The 23,190-nt window shown below is 36.4% G+C and overlaps 1 protein-coding gene across 1 annotated transcript in view; it reads right to left on the bottom strand.

Annotated features, from left to right (window-relative positions):
* Positions 1–1,596: 1,596 nt before the first annotated feature.
* The window catches only part of IFT57 (intraflagellar transport 57), a 60,561-nt gene continuing 38,967 nt past the window's right edge, over positions 1,597–23,190 (bottom strand). The window contains exons 7-11 of the mRNA XM_079923290.1: positions 8,058–8,129; positions 7,138–7,269; positions 5,587–5,649; positions 3,711–3,777; positions 1,597–2,411 (exon numbers count right to left, since the gene is read on the bottom strand). Of these exons, the coding sequence (XP_079779416.1) occupies positions 2,233–2,411; positions 3,711–3,777; positions 5,587–5,649; positions 7,138–7,269; positions 8,058–8,129 (513 nt within the window). The 3' untranslated portion in view covers positions 1,597–2,232. The remainder of the gene's footprint in view (positions 2,412–3,710; positions 3,778–5,586; positions 5,650–7,137; positions 7,270–8,057; positions 8,130–23,190) is intronic.

The following is a 23,190-nucleotide window of genomic DNA, read 5'->3' as shown; positions in this document are numbered from 1 at the left end:
GGCAGAGCAAGGTATTCCAGGCTTATCTTGTGCTTTCCCTGCCCCAGCCCAGGAATCAGTTGTTTTTCTAAGAAGTCTGGGTGTGTTTGTTGGGTTTTTTTCTTTAAGTAGAAAATTTAGAAACCAGGATGTGTTAGGTATTCTCATTGTTATTGGGCTGTCACTGCTTCTAGACCCTCTTAGAGGACAGAACTAGTAAATACATGTATATGTGTATATGCATATCTGTATCTATAAATATTTATATTTTCTATTCATCTATATGTATGAAAAACCTATGAGTTCATACTGATGCTGCCAATTCCAGTCCTGGACCCATCATTTATAATTACTATCTTGAAACTGTGTCAAATCTCATAGACTTGAAGACATTAAATTCACCTGCTGTAGAATAGCAGCTACAAGATATTCTGGAACTGCATAATTCCAGTCATCTACCCATTCACTTACTAAGTCACACCCTATGTGCTAGGACTTGGCTAGGAATATGGAAATGAAAAAGACTTTCTCCTTGTCCTCAAGCAGCTCAATCTACTAGAGACAGTTGAGGAAAAAATAATTACAATATAGTACAATAAGTTCTGTATTATTCACAGTGCTCTATGGAAACAGAGAGGAGGGCCCCCCAACCCAACCCGAGTAAACTGGGTTATTTCAAAGGACGTAAAAATAGGTTGCTTACAGTAGTTATTGGAAGAGTTCTTAGATTACTGAATTTGCATGAAATGAAGAGTGCACTTTGCTTCCAAGCAAAAGTACATTTTGTGGAGAGCTCTGATTTATCTAGAAGGGTTCTCTGCATCGATTGAATTCATCACAAAACTACTCAGCCCTGACAATACCTATGCAAATAAGTTCCACGGGAATCACTGTTAGTTTGTGGGTCCAAAGGTTAGGTTTCACACTTTCTATTCTGCCCCTTCCTCTGACCATACAGGAAGGGAAAAATTTTGGACTTTTTCAAACTGCCTGTTATCCCAAATTAAATAAACTGACTTTGCCATTGTATCGATTGCCACCCTCTTGTGCAATAGTTTACACATACTGATTTTCTTTTATCTAAACTCAGTCTTGAACTAGAGAGAGTATGAAGGAAAGAAAAAGATTTGTGTGTGTGAGGGTATATATCTAGAAGGTAATGGCTAAAAAAAGAAATTGGGGTGGGGATAAAATATTAAGATAAAAATGAGAAAGGGATTTTATTATTTTTGTTGTATATATATGTATTCTTATCAAAATTTATCACATGGTAAATTTATTTTCCCCTTCTTTTCAAAAAATAAATGTGGACTATCTTGTGGTTTGAGTGCATCTCACCAGTTTCCCCCAGTTCCAAGTTGGTCACTCTAATATTACTTATTTCACCAATTTAGAAATCCCAGACTAGAAAGTTGCTCAGTAATACGTGTAAGTAAAGATCACCAGCATCAGGAGGTTGATCTTGACATGACTTGCTGTCTCTCCTTCTGCTACAACATGATTCCTTAGTATAGCTGATACCATAGAAAAAAGTAGAACTGAGAAATGTATATACATTTTCATCACTATAGGAGCAAAGCCAAACACGACGGAAATGTTTATTTTTTATTAGGTGGCCTTAGATCATAGAAGATATAAAATCAGTTTAGTCATGAAATGCTTGTGATAAATAATAAACTTCAAATGTTAATAAAGATACTGAAGATTTTTCTGATGCTTTCTTTTTAAAAAATGTAATTTTAGGTAACCATAAAGCTGAGGCAAGGGTAGTTTGGGTTCTTGGAAAGAATCCCCAGCCATCACTGGGTGCTGCCTCTGGGTGCAGAAGTACTTGTGTGTGGATCCAGTGGAAGGGGCCAGGCTTATGTCAAAGGTCCATGTGCTGACAGCAGCGGCAGCACCTGCAGAAAGCACGGGCCCTACACATTTGGCATCATGTACCTCTTCCTCAAGTGCACGGAACCATAAGGACAGTGAGCCACCAGGTGGGGGCTTTAACATATGTAATGATTAGTGAAAGCTTCTTTGAAAGTGAGAATTTTTCATTACTTTATTAAATATTATATTCAATTCAAAGGCTTTGACCATCCATAATCATCATTGTATGTATACACACATACAATATGTACGTATATATGTAAAAAATACCCGTTCAACATGCTTTTAAAGGAATAACTGTGTTTTGAAGTCTATGCAACATGAAATATGATTTGATATAAAAAAACTAATCAGAAGCCTGAAAAACGATATGTTTTAATAAGAGCCTATTGCAGATTCTGGAATGACTGTGGCATGCATGTCCCTGGTCATGTTGGACTTCTCCTTCAGTTTTGACTGGAGTAATGTGTGTTCCACAACACCGATTCTAATGTCCATCTGAATAGTTTCTTGCTTCAGCTTCGTTAAGCTCTGTTTAATCTTCACCAAAGGAGCTGCAGAATGAAAATAACATGGAATAAAAATGTTCATTTGGAGTATCAGTGTATTACAGAATGGTATGACATTTTCCTCACTTTGTCTTAAGCCAAAAGTGGGGTTAAAAACACAGCCAACAATTTACTGACATTCACACGGTTTTGCTGTGGCATTTTAAACACCTGAGATTTCTAGGCTGGGAAATGATGCAGCATTTGAGGTACTGAGGCTGAACTTCCTTTCTTTTCTAGAGGAAGAGTTGCTAAAGGTGTGTTTAAGAATGTCTTCTATATATATATATATATATATATATATATATATATATATATACACACACACACACACTTTTTTTTTTTTTTTTTTTGCGGTACGCGGGCCTCTCACTGTTATGGCCTCTCCCGTTACGGAGCAACAGGCTCCGGACGCACAGGCTCAGCGTCCATGGCTCACGGGCCTAGCCGCTCTGTGGCATGAGGGATCTTCCCGGACCGGGGCACGAACCCATATCCCCTGCATCGGCAGGCGGACTCTCAACCACTGCGCTACCAGGGAAGCCCAAGAACGTCTTCAATATTTTTTAAGGGGCTAGTATATTTATCTAAAGGAAAAGGGGATACAATGGAAGAAAAAGAGAAGGAAGAACTACCTTTAAGACATAGCTAATGGCTCATTCAAACATTCTACAAACCCCCTATACATCACCTTCTGAAAGATCACTCAGTATATTCTGTTAGAACTCTAGAAAATCTTTCTAGAGCAACGAAGGGCCTTAGGCAATCACCAGTGGGCCATGTCAAAGTAACTAGCTCACAACAGAGGATGATTACTGCAGGATTATTAATTCTTCTCTATTTGACCCTTGCCCAGTCTTTGACCTTTCCCCAGGGAAGAGGGGAAAAAAAGGTCATCACATCACCACCTTTGCGCTGTTTGGGCGTACACTTAGTGCTTTTTTTGTACATAAAATGGAATAATGAAGCTCATTTGATGAAAACAGAACAAAATATTATTTTTTTAAACTGGCATAACAAAGTGCATATTTAACTATCTCCTACTCTATTTCTGAATTAATACAGTTTGAATTTTTTTAAAAATCCTAAATGATAGTAAAAAAAATTATGACTCTTCTCAGTTCATTTATAAGGAAAACAGTATACTGATTATCAGACCTCATTTTTGCACCATGTACCTCCCCTTCAAACAAATTCATTTTAAAAAGCAGCCTTCCTATTTATTAATACCTCTTTAAAAAATAGATTTCTTAAAGATATATTCTTCTTTTGCTCATTTTCTTCTTAAAATGAGTGTGTACTTACCACCATCAGTCATACTGCTGCCTTTTTCTTCCATTTCTTGTTTTACCTTTTCTAGCTCTTCTGTAACCTTTCATTGAAAACAAAAGTTTTCATGAGCACTGTATTTTAATAAACTTTCAAAATTTTTGTATGATGTATTAAAAAATTAATTCAGATATAAAACATACATAAAGGGATACAAAGATATTAGCAGTATTCTGGACATAATTTGAATAATAAAGTATGCAGACATGAAAAGCTTTTTATCTTCTGAGAGTGCTCCTATTGTTAAACTTCACCAAATTATTCTTTTATTGACTGTCTCAGGTTGTAACATGATAGAATAAAAACGATCAAGTTGTTTTTTTAGGCATCAAGCACTCAAGCTTTGCAGTTATCTCATAGCATCTACCATGCCAGTCTCTAATGATCAGTTATTAACTAAAACAGCACAAACATCCTAAAAAGATTTTAAATTTCTAGAAGTTTACTACGTATCTTTAATATTACAGTTTTATAAGAGAATATGCCACCTTTTCCTCTACAGGACACTAAAAATAACGTTTATACCATATGGGTATATATAAAAATATTCTAACTGCTTTACTTTATCTAATCCATGAACTCCAAGAGGCACACTGGGCTGTTATATTGGCTCTAATCTGTACTCTATATCATACTCAAAATTATACTCCTATAGCCTCTATAAATTCCAAACTAGCATAAATGTAGGTAGAAAATATCTTTTAAAGATTGAAAAATTTTGATATGATCTAGAATGAAACCATAATCGTAACTTAGTAGGCTTTATTTTTATCATGCTGGTGAGTAAAAACTTCCTTGGGAATAAAGTGCTCATCCAAGTAAAAGCAAATTAACTTATTTCAGGCACCTGAAATGTTACAACTGGGGATAACTACATACTCCAAAAGAACTAAATGGTTCCCTGGACTCCCTTCAAGTGTTAATTTACCTAACATAAGTGAGCACTTTACTTCTGTATAATGTTTTATCTGCCTAGAAGCACCACGGGGTTAGAGTCTAAATATTTCTAAAGTTATATTTTTAGTATTTTAAAATAACTATTTACTCTTCAAATAATCTCCATAAAAGAAGCTTAATTCTATTATACAGAAAAGTTTGTGACAATTATACTTGATTGTATCCAAAGATAATCTTGGACTTTAGTCCCATATTGGCTACTGACCTTGTTGTAAGGTTTTTTTTCCTCTCAGCTCTTCAGTGAAAAATGGGAGTATATATTATTAATATACATATATAAATATACATGGGTAAGATCTAATATATAATATATATGTATTACTAATATAATTCATGTAGTATGTTATATGTTAGGTCTTACATCTCCTGCAAGATGATGAAAATAAATACACTATATGTAAATATTCCATAAGTTTTTAGAAGGGAAAGGGTTACAAGCCATTCCCAATTTGTGGACAGAGAAATACGCAGGATCACACACAAGTTACTAACAACAAGCACTAAAAACAAATCTTATGTCTTAAAGACTAACATTAAAATTTATTATAAGACATTTAAGTCAATGCTTTACCTACTCTTCTATATATTAATTACAATTATGTTTTAAAAAAGATTAAGGAAGATTATAAATGTGCTAATATTATGAGCATGTGTTATGTTACATTTAGTAAAACAACTTCAGGCATTTTTGTGGAAACAAGTAGTATATAAATAGGTAATTGATTCACTGATAAGACAATTTAGGGATTTTCTCCTGAAGGAAAGGATTTAAGAGCCACAGGAGGCAATTACTAGAGGAAACAACCCACGGCAGTAGCAGATTAAACCATTCATGGCTCTGAACCATGGTACCCCGCTGACAGGTGAGAATCTGGCAGGAGCACACAGTATGTACCTCAGACAGGAGTCTGGTCCTTTCAGTTACTCCACCGTTTCCCTGCTGGTAACGCTCCCTTGCCTGAGGGAGAAAACATTTTGTTTAATGGCAAGTTCAAAACAGAAGCCCATGACTTAAATATGACCTCGTTGTGTTTGTAATTTTTGCATATCATTTTATGACAACGCCCCTCCTTGTTTGTGAATACTATTGTGAAAAGTGACATTTTAACGGTAGCTATTTTATGTCCCTCATAGGCACCATGTATTTAACAAGAGCACTATACAACGATGAACTACCTTAACCTTCATATAATAATTGTGTAACTCACAGGGGCATGGTTCACAATAAAAACTGTCCTCAGCCACTCCTAAACAGTTTAGACAACGGCTCTTGGTCGATCTAATCTGCGTGCTATGCAGAGAAAACATGTTCTAAAAAATAAATCATAATACAGCATCAGAGTCAGTAAGTAATAAGGATTAACAAACAGTATGACAATATGGAATATGTCCTTGGGAACGAACTTAATCAATTATTTAATATCAATGTTTGAGAGATACAGGGTGGCTTTAATCAGAGACTTTTTATAGCATTTTAGAAGTAAAAACATTTGCAAATAGACGTGTATATGTGTGAATAACTAATTAAACAAATAATAAAACAGTGAAGGTTACTTTCTGCTTGGTCTTTGAGAACTTCTGAAAGTATGGAAGTATCTCAAGTTTATTTCCATTTTTTTCTCCTTCTAACCTTGTCTGCTGAAAGAAAAAACTATGCCTTCAACTGACATTCGCAGTTGTTGAGGAAGACATTAGTAGTCTTCCTCAACATCAGGGAAGAGGGGGCATAAATCCCAAAGGAAAGCCTTTAGATCCCTACTGTTGGAACAAAGCACTGCTGCTTTCAAAGGCTGAAGGTTTTATTTTATTTTGGTAGAATTTCTAAAACTTTGAAAAGATTAAAAAATTTGCTCATTTAATTAAACTGCTTGCCTTCGAACGTGTCTTGCTTTCATATTCCTTATTATGTGGTTGTAAGCCACAATGGCAAGGATGTCTTTTCTCCCTGACACATGTAAATGCATACCATTCCACTTCCTCCTACTCAGACAGTAAATTAACAGCAGACTTAGAAACAAAACCAGGTGTCCTGACACTCTGTTCCTGTTCTAAGCCATGTTTCTCAGCAATATGACTTCTTTTACTTAAATCAAATGAAGAAATACATTTAAAGACTTCTAGGAGATAATTTCTATCACATGTAAAATGGAGATGACAAGTTGTATTTGCTTCCTAAAGTGGGCAGAGAATCAATGTGCTGCTGTTTGTGAAAAGTATTTCATGATTCTCAAATGAAAGGTCCTGTGTCGGGACTTCCCTGGCGGTCCAGTGATTAAGATTCTGCCTTCCAGTGCAGGAGGCGCAGGTTCAATCCCTGGTCGGGGAAATCAGATCCCACATGCAGTGGGGTGAGGCCAAAAACTTAAAAAAAAAAAAAAGTGCTGTGTCAAGTTTAGGGATTAGGGTCATTAATTGGAATGAACCCTGGATATCATTCCTCAGTTACCTCACTCAGCTGGGCTTGAGCTGCACGATATTCCTGAACCAAGTGCTCAAGCTGATTGTTGATGTACTTTTCCCGGCTGCCAATCTTCTCCAGAGTCCTGCTAATTTCACTATGAAGTTTGTCCAAAAGTCCCTAGAAATTTTAGTAGACAGAGAATTCACAAATATATTCTTCAAAAGTAGTTTTAAATGGGTTAAATCTCCCTCAATTCATCTCACAAATTCTCAACCACCAATGAAAAAGTAGTTTGAAATTTTCAGCAACAAAAAAGTCTGTAATGAAAATTATTTTAGTCACACTTTGCAGAATGTTAAAATAAAAAAGCACCTGGTAGTGTTAGTCAATTTATTTGTCCTTACGCAAATCTAAAATATATGTGAGTGGAATGTGCTTTATATAAAGTCCACAATCAAAGTAGGTAAGGGAATAACACAATTTTCTTATAGCACAATTCAAAGATGATTGGAATATTCCAGTTGGAAGTAGATCATTAAACTTATAGCTCTAGGCTGGGACCCATAACTTCTTACTCCAGCTTTGCTTCTTTGTGGTATTCTCCAAAAGTCCCTATTTCTGGCAGGGCAGCAAGCCTGGGAAGCTGTAGGTTCTAGGCGTTGCTGGGCTGACGCTGTTATCCCCTGAGATTCAGTGAGGAAAGAATGATGAAATGATTCTAATGTGCCTACCTATATATCTAGAGTATGTAATAATATACTAGGTATATATCATATTGCTTTTATACAGTTACCTTTCTTTAGTTGGTTTAAGTGTTAGGGCTGTTGAAACATAATATGGTACATTCAATCAGGAAACTCCTCAAGGGCAAGGATTGGGTCTTTTTTCCTTTCATGTTCTCTCTTAATAGGTATTACACAGATGAGTAAATGTACTCATGTACTCATCTGAAGTAATTCACATACCTTGGTCTCCTTTAGAGCAGATTCAATTCCACTTTTGTGCTGGTGCATTTGGTCAACATGGATTCTCCAATCCTACAGGCATAAGAGCATACAGGAACAAGTAAAACATACTACATTTCCACTACTTTTTTGAAGTTGTATCCTTTATTTTAATTACTTTGGTTGCTGCCCTATTTCAGGTAGGAGAGTCCTATATATAGCTTGCAATCAGATTGTAAAGAAATGTGTGTAGAGCACTTTACGATAAAAGGTTCTAAATAAATCTAAATTATTTTATGTATTCACAGAGTGATGTCTCACAATTTGAATGTAAATTATCCCTGCACTGCTGGTGGTTAATAGTTATGACTACCCATCAAAATGAAAAAAATTCTAATTGCTAGAAAAAAATACCTGTTTAAACAGTAACAATTATGTTTGCCAGAAGCAACTCTGGAATCAAGTAACATATATCAAATATTAGCTTGTCCCTTGAAATTAAAGTGGGACGCTTCTTTGGACTTTGGAATCTCTTTCTTAAGAAAGGAAGTCTGTAATGATAGTTAGAGTTCATATATTTGAGATGTATTGTACTACTGCTAGACCGATCTGAATTTGTGTGCATATATATATATATAAATATATATATATATATATTTTTTTGCGGTACGCGGGCCTCTCACTGCTGTGGCCCCTCCCGTTGCGGAGCACAGGCTCCGGACGCGCAGGCTCAGTGGCCATGGCTCACGGGCCCAGCCGCTCCGCAGCATGTGGGATCTTCCCTGACCAGGGCACGAACCCGTGTCCCCTGCAACGGCAGGCGGACTCTCAACCACTGCGCCACCAGGGAAGCCCTGTGTGCATATTTGAACTCTCTAATCTAACATTTTAATTTCCTACAAAAGATCCTCAAAATGTTTTGGTTTACATTACTAAAGGTAACAATTTTAAGACTTGAGAAATACTCATCAGAAGAGAAAATATATTAAGGTGAGTTGGAGTAAGTGATGGAGCCAGGATATCCCTCAATCACACACATCTGCTTGCATGCCCTGACGCTCCACTTTGCTATCTACACTATTTAGTGAAGGAAAAACAATTTTGTGAATAATCCCATTCTACTGACTTCTTAACTTTGCAACGTGGGCCAGTGACCATAGGGTAAAAAAATCCTTGGGTACTTCACACATACCAATTATACAATTACATTACAGCTGCAAAGAACCTCAAAGAATATCTAGCCTGACCTTCATCATTGCAGAGATAGGCAAACAGAGGCCCAGCGACAGAAAGGGGCACACCCAAGGCCACAGAGGTGGTGGTACACCTGGATCAGAAGCCAAATGCACTAATTCCCATGCAGTACCTTTTGGCAGTTCAGAGTTAATAAAAGGAGGAATTGGCTGCGTGACACCAGTGAAAGAGCTAGAGCAGAGAACAAACAGCACTTTCCTTTGTCCTTAAGCATTTTTCTGTCTCATGAGCGGAAAGTATCTCAGAATACAGAGCGTGGAAAGGACCTTGAAGATCACCTACTCATCCGTCTAACAGTCATCTAGAGCAATGCCTTCATTTTGCAGTTGAGGGGACTGTTCACCACCTGTGACTACGGCTAGACAGATGCGGCCAGGAAACAGGCCCCTCCAGCTCAGCCAGTGAACACTGAAACAGGAAGGAGAAGCAACTGGCTGGCCTCCTGCGACGAGACCTAATATGGTTAAGCTTCAAAATGGAAACCTGCTTAAGCCCAAGCAAGCATCTTTATGAAAGATAATAAACCTAACAAGTATCATTATGTTAATCTTTTAAAGAAGTACTCATCCTGCCTGATTCCAAAAAGAATTTTAGAAGCTTAATAAACACCAAACTCAAGTATTCCTATCGGTCTCTGTCTCTGTCAATCGATATATATGTATATGTGTGTATATATACATATATAAATGTATAAACATACACACATATATATATATCTATACATATATAGTTTTAAAATTTATTGTAATTGATGTGTTTAAAATAGTTTGTGTTCTGCTTTTTCTACGCAGCCTTATTTTCTATCCAGCAAATGTAAAAAATGTATTTTTTTCATGTTTTGATATTCAAAGTACTTTGAGAGAAGAAAACATGCCTGACTCATCTAAGAAGTATAACTATGATAATTTACGTTGATGGTAAGCTCCACGGAGGAGCTGGCATTTCAGTGGCACCTTGAAGCATGAGTAGCATTTCAACACACTGGAAAGGAGGGGGAGAGTAAGGGTATTTTAGGCTGAGGGAGTAACAAGAACAAAGAAAAACAGGAAAGTATATAGGGAACAGGCAGCCTAGGCTGGCTAGAATATAACACAAAAAGTTCTTGGGGTGGGGTGTGGAAGGTGAATCACAAGGAAACAAAGCTGGAGAGGTAGGTTGAATTAGATCAAGGGCTTTAATTAAGGAGTGTGGATTTTATCCTGTAGATAATGGAGAGCTATCAACGACTTTTGGTTTCAGTTTTAAAGACAAGTCTGTGTTTTGGGAAAGTACAGAGTGAAGGACTGATTAGAAAGGCAAGAGACTGAAGACAGATAGCAGACCAGTTAGGAGGTTGTGTCACGGTCCACATGACAGATTAGCAGGGGTTAATTAGAGCAGCGCTTGTAAGAATGGAAGGGAAAGGATGGATTCGAGGGACATTGCAGACACAGACTAGCAGCACTTGATTATTGACTAAGGGGAAGTGAGGGGTGGCTGAAGTGGAGGTGGGCCAGTAGAGAGAAGATGTTTGTAAGGTTTCTAGTCTGAGGAACTGAGAGGATAGTAATATCACAGTGTGACAAGAACAGAGTAGATTTCAGGGAGTCTGAATTATTGAGGAATTTGGTTTTGCACTTTTTAATTTGATAAGCCACTGGAACACTGTGTATTCTTATTGCCTTTCAAAGTGGAAAGCTAGTAATGATTTATAATTATCCATCAGGCAAATCTGAATGTTTGTTTCATTAAAATCTTCTAAGTGGACACACTTCCTGATGTACAGCTATTTTTATATAAGCTTTAAAAGTGTTCTTACCCTTTAACCCAGCAATTTCACCTCTAGAAATTATTTCCAAGGAAATAATTGGGGATACACACAAAGATCAATGTACAAGTTCTGTGTAAAACAGCAGAAGACTCTCTATCTAACAGTAGAGGGACAATTTCAACTAATTTTGTAATGTTCATTTCATCCCTAAAAATAATGGGGTATGATACCGTTTTTATAAAGCTCAAAGTAAAACTCAAGGATACACACTATTTGGAGATACACACATATGTGAAAACACACACACACACACACACACAAACACGAAGAAGAAGAGGCAGCAGCAGCTAATGACAGTACACAAACCAGGGGACAGTTGTTACCTAAAGGTGGGAAGGGGCAGCCGCAGAGCAGCACATAGGTAACTTCCAGGATGTTGTAATGGTCTAGTTCTCAAGTTGGGTAGTGGTTTCATAAGTGATCGCTTTATTACTGGATTTTATAATTCTATATGATTGCATATTAAATACATTAGTATTGTATATTGAAATGTTAAATTCATGTTCCCCCAAATATTTCATAGTCAGAAAAAATGCATGTTAACAACATACAGTAATGTGGAAAAACACTGCCAAAGAGTATATTCATTAGCTGTCTAATTTAGTAAAAATTAATATTTGTGTATATCTGTATGTGTGTATTAACACAGGGATTTGAATACTGGTGTTTTTAATTTCTTCCTCATCCTAACAACATTTTCCAAATTTCCTATAAGAGAATTTTGTCACTTTTAATCATCCGGGGAAAAAATGTCAAAAACTTTCTGGGTGCCCAAGACGTTTCCTAAAGGGGTTTAATATAGTTATAACAGAGAACATAAATGACTGTACTTGTAACAGTTTAAAGACATGAATACACAGCTTTTAAAAAACTGCAACTGAGATGGTTAAAAACTTTACAAACGTTTGTGGTAAGAATGGAGAATATAGGTTTTAATGATATGTAAGGATTTGATCCTCCAAATAAGTAACAGTAAAAGGAACTGTTAATAATAACTATTCTTAAATAAGAGAGAATCCATTGGGTTACAATGCACTTTTAAACATCTTTCCTTACTTGAGACTCACAAAGATTTGGAGCACTAAGTACATATTCTCATCCCTTCCTTTTCACCACTATCCTTCCCTGTAAGAGGGTTATGTGACTTGCTGGCTGGTTGTGGGAGGACTGCACTTCACTGTTCCAGTGATGCCGGCCTTGGCCATGTGCTTCTCTTCGGCCAGTAGAATGATGATGGACATGGCCTATGCCAGGACTGTGCAGAAGCTGTAAGAGGCATCCACCAGCTCTCTTGCCCTTTCTTTCAGCCATGATAATAGGCATGCCCCACAGAGGGGTTTATCCTTTAAGTCTGGGAATATGAAACATGGAACATAGCTGGAATAGAGCCACAGCTGTGCCACGCTTTGGCAGATGTGTATCTTGAGTGAGAATAAATGTATGCTATTCTTATTGTAAACCACTGTGATTTGGGGGTGGTTTGTTATACCAAAAAACTGAGTATATATACACAATTTAGAGGGACAAAAAAGAATCAGATAGGTTAAATGACCTTTCCAAAGTTTTATGTCTGGAAAGCGGAAAGCACTCCATACCAGTGCTTTTCCCACATATTATATGCTGCTTTTCTTTATGATAAAATGAACTACCAAAGAGTATCTAAGGTAAACCAAGAATTCTTTTTGTTATATATCAAGTGAGACCACATGGGCCACTGGAGGTTACTAGTCACCTATCCCAAAGTGCTCTACGTGTGTGTCTATTAAGCATCATTTCTGATCTCTGTTGAAGTTGAGTTTTTCACCTAATCTAGCACATTTCCTCTCTATGGAAATGAGAAGACTAATAACGATATAGACTATCATTTCTTTAGACTTTCTATTTTTAAAAATCCTTTCATACAAACTCTCATGTGTAATTCTCTCTGTCACCTGTGAGGTAGATGGCAAAGGTATTGTTGAACTATAACTCCCCTCCTGGCTCCAAATTCTTTAGCACCAAATTATATATCTCCCTTTTTCAGAAACTGGAGAATTGTGATGACATCTCTGCAGATGGTGATTCACAGTATACTGTAAAATCACAACGTATGAGATCTTTTCGCAGAAGTTAAGGTGACTGGAAGACTATATGGATCTCTGGGTTTTCCTTCAACAGAACAGCACCTGAACAGTTTCCTTTGCGGACACAGAGACATTTTGTTTCTTTGGCTGGATCTCCAGCTCAGTGCTTAAAGTACCTCTCTGAAACTGCAGGGGAAAGACAGACTGAAACATGAGCTAAGCATGGCAAATGGAACTTCTATCTGTGTATAAGTTACACTAATTTACAACTTGTGAAATGTCAAACTCTCAGGTTTTTTTTCACCCAAGTTTGAGCTTCTTTATGTGTGGAGAGGCAGAGTGCCAAAGGACTCTTGATACAGAAAAGCTGAGGAAGGCACCTTCATGTGTACTGGGATGGTTTTCTCCTGGGCTCACGAAAAGTCCATGCCAGAGCACAGCTGACTCTGGCAGCAGGGGCCCTGCCTCTCTCCCAAGGGCAGGCGCAGGGCCCCAAGGCTCTGATGTGCCTTGAATTGCTGTCCATCACAAAATGCAACTTCTACCATATACCCCACTTTTCTCCTCTATTCTTACTGTTCCTCCCTCAATTCTGTTATGAATAATTAGTGATGAAATCTTAATTCATTGTTCTGCTTTTGCAGTTTTATTTTAATGAATATAAAAATATTTACAAGGGCTTTTATGGGCTCCCTCCATTAAAGGTGCCTAACCCATTTTTTTCTTAATCATCTTAGGCCTTTTTTCTTAATCATCTTAGGCCTTAATTTTCTTAGGCCTTTGTTTCAGCTCTGAATTCACTTTCTCTAGGGATTTTCAAGATCACCCTGGGGAGGAAATCCTATGTACTTCACATCCATTTTGATATCTTTTTAAGTCTAATAACAACAACTTCCATGTTAACATTCAAGGAAGGCTTCTTAAGTGTCAGGCACTATGCTCAGCACTGTTCGTACATCATCACATACGATTCTCTTAAAAACTTTATGAGGGTATTGAGATGCAGCTACTTTAAAGTAGGCTTCCCAAGCCCACACAGTGGTAGAGCCTAAACCTGCAAAGACCACTATATCATATTATGTCATTCCCCTGATGAAATGCAGTAAAGCCAGAACTAAAAATTTTAATGGGGCAATGGTTAAAGGAGACTTTAGTTTTATCTTTAATATTTGAATTTTTATAAGAATGTATTTATATATCAACTGTATAGTGAAAAAATATATTTAAAACATTTTAGGATAAACATATATATATAATTAAAAACTTTCTCACAAAGAAATAGCCACACCTACATGGCTTTATCAGTGAATTTTCTCAAACATTTAAGAAAGAAATAACAGCAACCTTGTATGAATTCTACCAGAGAACAGGAAAAAAAGGGAGAGCAATTGCCAACTTGTTTTACAAGAACTGCATAGTGTTACACTAAAACCTGACAAAGTCACCTAAAAAACAAGAAAATTAAAGATTAATATCTTTTGTAAACAGATATAAAAATCCTCAACAAAATACCAGGAAATAGAATCCAATAATATACAAAAAGGTAATATAACATGATTAAGTTGCATTTATTCCAAAATGCAAGGTTAGTTTAATACTCAAAAATCAACCATTATATACAGTATTGTAAGCCATATTCATACTGCTTTACATTAGATCTCCAGAATGTATTCATCTTGCATAATGGAAACTTTGTATCCTTTAATCATCTCTCTCCATTTCCCCTTATCCCCAACCCCTGGCAACCACCATTCTACTACATGCTTCTATGAATTTGACTATTTCAGATTCCTCTTATAACAGAGATCATACAATGTTTGTCTTTCTGCGTCTGGTTTATTTCACTTAGCATAATGTCTTCTAGCTTCATCCATGTTGTCACAAAAGTCAGGATTTCCTTTATTTTTAAAGCTGAATATTATTTCATGTCTGTATAATATTGCATTGTATGGATATACAATGTTTACTTTATTCATTCATCAATTGATGGACATTGGTGTTATTTCTGCCTTTTGGCTATTATGAGTAATACTGTTATAAACCCACGTATCTGTGGTCAACTGATTTTCAACGAGGGGGCCAAGACCATTCAATGGGAAAAGAACAGTCTTTCCAACAAATAGTCATGAGGCAACTGGATATCCATATTCAGAACAATGAATTTGGACCTGTACTTCACACAAAATGTAAAAATTAACGCAAAATGAATCAAAGACCTAAATATAAGAGCTGAAACTAGAAAACTCTTGGGAGAAAAAATGGGTGTAAGTCTTCATGAGTTTGGATTAGACAAGGCCTTTTAATTATGACATCAAAAGCACAAGCAACAAAAGAAAACACAGATAAGTTGAACTTCACTGGAATTAAAAACTTTGGCTCAAGGGGAACCATCAAAAAAGTGAAAAGGTAACCCACAGAAGGGGAAGCAATGTTTACAAATCATATAATTGATAATGGGATAGTACCCATTATATATAAACAATTCTTATAACGCAAGACGAAAGACAACCCAATTTAAAAAATGAGTAAAAGTGAGTAAAATGAGTAAACAGACATTTTTTCCAAGGAAGATACACAAATAGTTAACAAGTACTTGAAAAGATACTCAGCATCATTAGTCATCAGGGAAGAGTTTTAAAACCACAATGAAATACCACTTTATATCCACTAGGAAGGTGATTTTTTTAAAAAAAGGAAAAGGAAATTAACAAGTTTTAACAAAGATGTGGAGAAATTGGAATCCTAAATTCTTTGCTGGTAGGAATGTAAAATGGTACAGCCCCTGTGGAAAACACTTGGTATTTCCTCAAAAAGTTGATAAAGTTACCATACAATCTAGCATTTCCACTTGTTGGAATTGCTGCCAAGTACACAAAGACAACTGAAGACATATGTTCATACAAAAACCAGCACCATAAACTTTCACAGCCAGTGACAAACTGTGTCTGCTTTAAGCCTACCTCCTTCTCCTTCCTCAGCTTTTTTCATGCTTCAATTTTCTTTCTCATTTGGGAGTAAAAGTTCTTTTTGTGGAAACACTTTGCTTTTTTATTGAATATATTTAATATATTTTGTTCTAACAAAAATTCATTTATTTGTGTTTTGGTTTTGCCTTGCTATATTGTAAATGATAACATTTATGGCCTGACATACAAACAATACATGTTATTGCATAAAAGTCAACTGCTTGTTAACAAATATATTGATTGTTTAGCAATAAAATGGAGAGAGTAAAAAAAAAAAAAAATCAACCATTATAATCCACCATAACAAGAGAGAAAAAAAGAGGAGATAAGTCAAATTGTCATCTCAATAGATGAAGGAAAAAAAAAAACAATCACTTGAAAAAATTTGACATCCATTCATAACAATAACTCAGCAAACTGGGAACCAAAGGAAAGTTCCTTAATCTACCTTATGATATTTGTGAAAGTCATAAAGCTAACATCATCCTGAATGGTAAAACTGAAATACTGAAAGCTTTCCCCCTGCTAATGTCACTTATAACCAACACAGACTAGGTATTTCAAGCAAGATAAAGGAAATAAAAGGGATAAGCTTGTAAAGAAAGAAATGAGATTGATGTTATTTGCAGATGATATAATTGTATACACAGAAAATGCAAAAGAATCTACAGGCTTACGGTTAGAATAAGTGAATTTAGCAAGTTTGCTGAAGATGTATACAAATATACACACACAGAGAAATGTATTTTTGTATAACAGCAACAAATGAACAGAAAAGAAAATCTAAAAGATACCACTGAAACAAATAGCCCGATGTAATAGAACAGAATGTCCAGATACAGACGCTCACAAGCATGTTCTCTTTTTATGACAAAGCAGAGCACTGGTAAAAGGATAACCTTTTCAATAAACTGGGTCAACTGCATATACATATGAAAACCAAATAAATCTTGAGTTCTACCTCACACCCTCATACTGTACACAAGAATAAATGCTAGATGGACTGTAGATCTCACTGCAAAAGGTGAAACAATACAGCATCAAAAGGAAAACAGGAGAATATGTTCATAACACCGGGCGAAGCAAAGATTCTTAAACATAGACTTAAATAAAGAGTAAACGAAGATTCTTTAAACAAAGATTAAAACATAAATATTAGCCATACTCCACTCCCTGCAAAAGAGATCATTTTGAGTATATTAAAATTAAGCCGCCTTTATCATAATACACCAATAAGAGTGAAAAGGAAGCTAAAGAGTAGATATTTGCAATACATATATCTGACAAGGGACTCATATCCAGAGTATATAAAGAACTTCTATAAATCAAAAGAAAAAGCAGATAAGCCAATAGCAAAAGACAAAAGAGAATATCCAATTGCCAGATAAACATATGGAAAGGGGCACAATTTCATCAGTCATCAGGAAAATTCATATTAAAATGACAGTGAGACAACACAACAAACCTACCAGGATGACTAAAATAAAAACGACTGAACCAATACTAAATGTTGATGAAGACGGGGAGCAACTGGAACTTTCAGATACTGCTAGGAGTATAAATTTGTGTAACCACTTTCAAATATGCAGACACTATGACCTAGCAATTTCACTCTCAGCAGAAACTGCAGGAGAAAGGTGTACTTACGTTTCCCAAAAGACACTTCAAGACTTTTCAAATCAGCATTATTTAAGTCACAAACTATAAACAACTCACATAAGCCAGATGTGGGCTCCCCTGGAAGGGCACAACCTTGAGTTAGGCAGCTCTGCACTGAAGGAGCAGACAGCTGGAGGTTGTCTGCTGACCGCACTCTCTGCGGCTGGGCGGCAAGTCCTTGTTTGGAAGGGGATCTGGACAATTCATCTCTGTTTTAACCCCAGGGAGACAGACTTAGTTATTAAAATGATAACTGTAGCTGCAGTGGTAGAGAGGTAGGGCCAAGGGTGAGCTGCAGTCCCAAAGCGATCAGTCTCAAGATTTCACTGTGGAATACTGATGTTCCTGTGACATGTTTAATACTCCATCCACAGTGAATGATAAAATTCTCTGGAAATCTGATGGCAAGAAATCAGGCTAAATGAAAGAGGCAGAGAAGACAGCTTGATAGAAGGAGTTGCATATGTCTAAGCTCACTGTAGCAAATATTTTTGGGACAGGTCAATAATTTATCATTCTCTTTGCAAGGATATGAGCAGCATATTTCCCTCCTCTACCCAGAACACTCCTTTCTCTAATGACAGAACATTATTTGTATTCCCTCCTTTTGCCACTTTGCACAAGCAGTTTTGCCATCTCTTCTTCCTGTTCTAATTGTTAGATTAATTTGCAGCTTCATCACTGCTCACATTTATGTGTGTATTTGTGTGTGTGTACGTGTGAGAGAGAAAGAGAGAGACTGTCCATTAAATTAAGTAACTTTTTCATGAGATTACTTTCTTAATGAAAAATGCCCATCAGGTTGCAGGATAGTTGCAGAGTGTGGCTTTCCTAAATTTTTAAATGTGACATTTTTCTTTAATTGTCAGCAGCTTAAAGTCTTCTGTGGTATACACCTTTGTGGTGTGAGAGCATGATTTTTCTTCATAAGTGTTCAAATAACTAGACATACGACCTAGGAAGAGTTCAGTATGTACGTGTGCTGTATGCTGTATGTGTGTGTTTGTTGCAGGGGGTGTGGCAATCAAGCTGGAAACATATGTTTCCTCGGGAAAGTTCTTGCTTTCTAGATATTGTTCTTGTAGACGAAAATAATACGTGTGCATAGAGGGTAAGCAAAGGCTATCATAACAATCACTGGGATTCTCACACCTGCCTGTAATTGAACTGAAACTGGAGATCCATAATCTCTCCATAAAATACCTTGTTAGTAAAATGATTACATTTCTAATGTGTGCTCAGAAATTATCTTTACTACCATCTGCTACTAAGCATTTTCACATGTTGACTCAGACTTATTATTCATGCTTATTCTATCCACACCCCTTTTCTATGGGCCACACAAATCTTCCGAGCGAGGTTTTCCAGACTTTAGAAGGCATTGCAAGCCTTGAGAAGAGATTTGGCAAGGCAGAGATTGGGGGCCTTCTGAGAATGCAGGAACACCCTTAGGCTGACTCAGAATGTCACTGTTTCACAGGATGCTGAGGAACCATGGTGGAGAGCTGGAAGAGATGACCTCGCCGGTCCCTCTCAACTTTGAGAATCTACTAATCAAAACTTTGATCTCATACTGATACTCAAAAAACAAAAACTGAAAAAATGGAGTCATCTCCATATCTGAAGAACTAAGAAACATTAAGTCACTACCTTGGCCTAAAGAAACAATCACATATAATGGTAAAAAGACTATGGGGGTAACAATTTGTCCAAATATTAAGAAATTTGTAATAAAACACTCTGATAGTGAGAACCGCTCTAATACTGTTGATTGGAAAAATGAGTCAAGGCAATTAAAAAGTGCACTTTATAGGGAGGTCCATACGATACATGGTTTCTGCTTCAATTCATATTTTATATTAAGTAAAAGGAAACATGAAATTATACTTTGTAATAATGATGTATTTAGGCTAGAAATTTCAATTATAATCAATGTATATTAACTCAATGCTCTCAATCACAAATGTCTATTTGAGGTATATCGACCGTGAGGCATTAGTAACTTTCCTCCTTAGCATTTACATAACATGCAGTCTTTATTGGTTATTTCCTTAAAAATCTACCACTGTTGATGCTCCTTAGTTAGAGATGATGGTAATCTCTAAAGCAAAAACACTTGTTCTCCTATTTCAACTTGTGATAAATGAAACCTTTACGGATCCAGCTGAAACATTTATCATGCTCAGGGTAAATAGGAAGGAAGGCATCATCAACTAACTTTAAACACAGAATACCCTGAATGTTCAACAAGACTGGGACAGAAGCAGCTGAAAATCATTTCCAGTTGCTTAAGGATGGCTGGGTTTTTCTACACCCCTATGCAGTATTTTCAAATGTATAATTTAAGCATAGTATTCTTTCCCACAACCCTGTCCATGACCTACATGCTACAAAGGAAAAAAAAAAAATGTTGACCTTGAGAATACAACTTAAAGTCCACCAAATAACACCATATTTTAAAAATAACACAAAAATCCAAAACGGTATTCTGTTTTGTGTAAGTCTCCCTTAAAGAAAGCTTGCCTGTAAAAGTCCATCAGTGAATACTTCCCCTCATTCTCTGAGACGACGTGGCAGTTGAGTAATCACACCGGCTGCTCTAAAAATGTATGTGTCTAGTTAATTTAGGCAGTTTATTTTGATAGCATTCACCTCTTTCTGATTACAGCAGGTGTTTCAAGGATAAATTTGCTGAAAATTGTATTTTGTTTAAACAACAGCAGCATGTACATTTATGGCCTTACTATATTAAAAAGCATTTACTGTCTGGCAGCAATGGATACAATTACAAACATTTGTGACAGTAACTGGAGCTATTACTCCTGCATGGAGTCTCATGAAGACCAACTTATTGCCACCTGTATTTACATGTGTTACTGGTAATTGCAAAAGCTGATTTTTAAAAATTTGGTTCCTTATTTTTTGGAAATTGTGTGACTATGTTTCAACAAAAGGTCTGTCTACCAGAACATCTGTAAGAATTATAAACGTGGTTTCTCCGTTATTTAAATAACAGGCAGAATTCCATTTTATGAGGAACATATATGTAAAAGGTATTCCTGTATCCTAGCCCACAGAATATATTATACTTTTTTGCTTATGACTGCAAGAAACCTATCAATATAGCCTATCTGGCAACCAGAGTACAAGTCTTGAGAAATGCTCTTTACTCCAAAACTATAATAATTTATAAATCCCTACAGGTCAGAAATATTTAGAAAGCTAAATTTTATTACTCTGCATCCAAACACAGTGATGGCAGAAGGTCAAAGCAAGGTGACCTTCCACTGCTTCGGAATGAAAGAAAATACCCTCCATTGCTTCCAGATATAGATGTGTCTACAAGAGTGAAAAGAGGAAGCCTACCATTGTCCATTTCTGCATGATTTGGCTTCCAATTTCAAGAGACTTAGATCTAATATGGCAATTCTGTGGTCCTCCCAGGTTCATTTAAATGGAATTCCACCTGCTGATTAATGAAGGCCTCTCTATTCCCTCTTAGGTTTTAGCTCTCACAGTGACTAGAGAGCCCAAGGGCTCAAGACTATTGTCATGATTCCATCCTTAGCAAAAAGACTCCCAAAAGGTTTCCTGCTGTGAATTACCCAAGGCAACACCTGTACGGTTTATTTACATTAAAACGAAATCCAATTGCTTAGAGTTGAAATTTTAAGTTTAAGGTTCTTTTTACAACTGCAACCTTCAGAAAGTTGGACACTGAAGAACAGGTAAGGATGTAAAAAAGCAGTTCAGTGAAGCAAAGGCTTGAAATAATTAGACACACATGCTGTAGTACTTCCTAAGCCTTAAATAAAAAATAATCTCTTTATCTAAATTCCTTGTAATGAACCTGAAGATTTACATAATTACTAAAGACATTTTGGTGGAATGAAGGGGGTACCTAGCCAACTATCTTTTAAAACAACAAAGCAGGAAACATTTAATTATAATTTGGAAAAAAGTCTATTTAAGTCATTAATCAAAATTCTAATTACAATATCCACAGGGCATTAAAGCATGATAGAACATTTGTTCATTGCATTATATACCTAATATTAAATCATTACAATATACAATCTTTTAGGAATAAATACTGCATAATTGAAAAAAAAGGGCCTATGTAAGGTTTCGTTGAAAACTGATTTCACGCTTGCTGCTCTTCTTTAATTCTGGGGAACAGAAATAAATATTATTAATGATTACTTAGTTTCTTTGTAAAAACCCCTGACTTGAAAAAAATCATTCTCCTGATAAAGATTAATAAGAGTGACCATTTTAAGAAGACACTTTCCCTCGGTTCAATGAATGAAGTTGAGAAACTGAACATACAAATGGACAACAGATAACAGCTAGATCATTACCTAAAATATTTAGAATCCTGACCCACAATCTGTGGCACCTAGTGCAGGAAGCCAAATATAACCTCTGTAGCAACTGACCTCTGTAGCAAGGACTTTGTAACTGTCAGCTTCCCCAATTTTTGCTCAAACCGCACTCTCCCGCCCCGCCCCACATTTCCAATGTAGGACCAATTAGACAAAGCCAAATATCCTCCCCTAACCAATCACATGAGAGGCCCTGCTTCTAGTGAGCCCACCTCCAAATTTCTAGTCACGTATGAACATACTTGAAGCCTTCCCTTTTTTCCACTACACGTCTTTCAAATTCTCCTGCGTGCCTTAAGTTCTCTGCCGACGCAAGTAGTGATGGCTGACTCCCTTGCTATGGCAAGCTCTGAATAGCCTCTGCCTGTTCTCATTTAGGCGGCTTCTGTTTATTTCCACAAAGCCAAATAAAAGCTTGCTGTTTTTAATAGTAAAACAGAAACTAAAAAAGATAGAATAATTTTCCTCAAGAAACGGCATTAAGTATTTATTTAGCAATCAAAATTAATCAAAAATACAGAGTGAAATCTATATGAATATGCATTCACATTTTCTATTCCCCTAGAAATAGAGGACATGCAGAATTCTTTCGCAGCTCAGCTTCAACCATTTTATTATTCAACTCAGCAACTGTCAACTGACTCATTTAAAAGTTTAAAAAATTACTATTATGGAATTTAAAATATTTCAATCAAGTAGGAAGTATTACCCTTCAATAATTATCATAAAGTACCCTGAGGAAGAGCCCCTCACACGGTTAAAAACAGGTAAAAGCAGCTACAACCTACAGGCTGGTCTGACTTACATTCTTGCAGCAATGAGTAAGTATACAAGATTTCTAAATTTCATTTTCTATTTAATCTTCATTTCTGCTTCTTGCTCTCCATGTTTTCTCTTTCAGCTGGATTTCCAAATTCAACAATCACTTGTTCTCTAAAATGATCCACTGGCCGATCCATTTCTTGCTAGTGGTCTGTGTTCTCAGATCTTCTGGTCCTTAGGCTTGCCCATATCCTA

The sequence above is a fragment of the Stenella coeruleoalba genome (assembly GCF_951394435.1).
Source record: "Stenella coeruleoalba genome assembly, chromosome: 5".
Classification (NCBI taxonomy): domain Eukaryota; kingdom Metazoa; phylum Chordata; class Mammalia; order Artiodactyla; family Delphinidae; genus Stenella; species Stenella coeruleoalba.
This window is presented reverse-complemented; position numbering and strand designations above follow the sequence as displayed.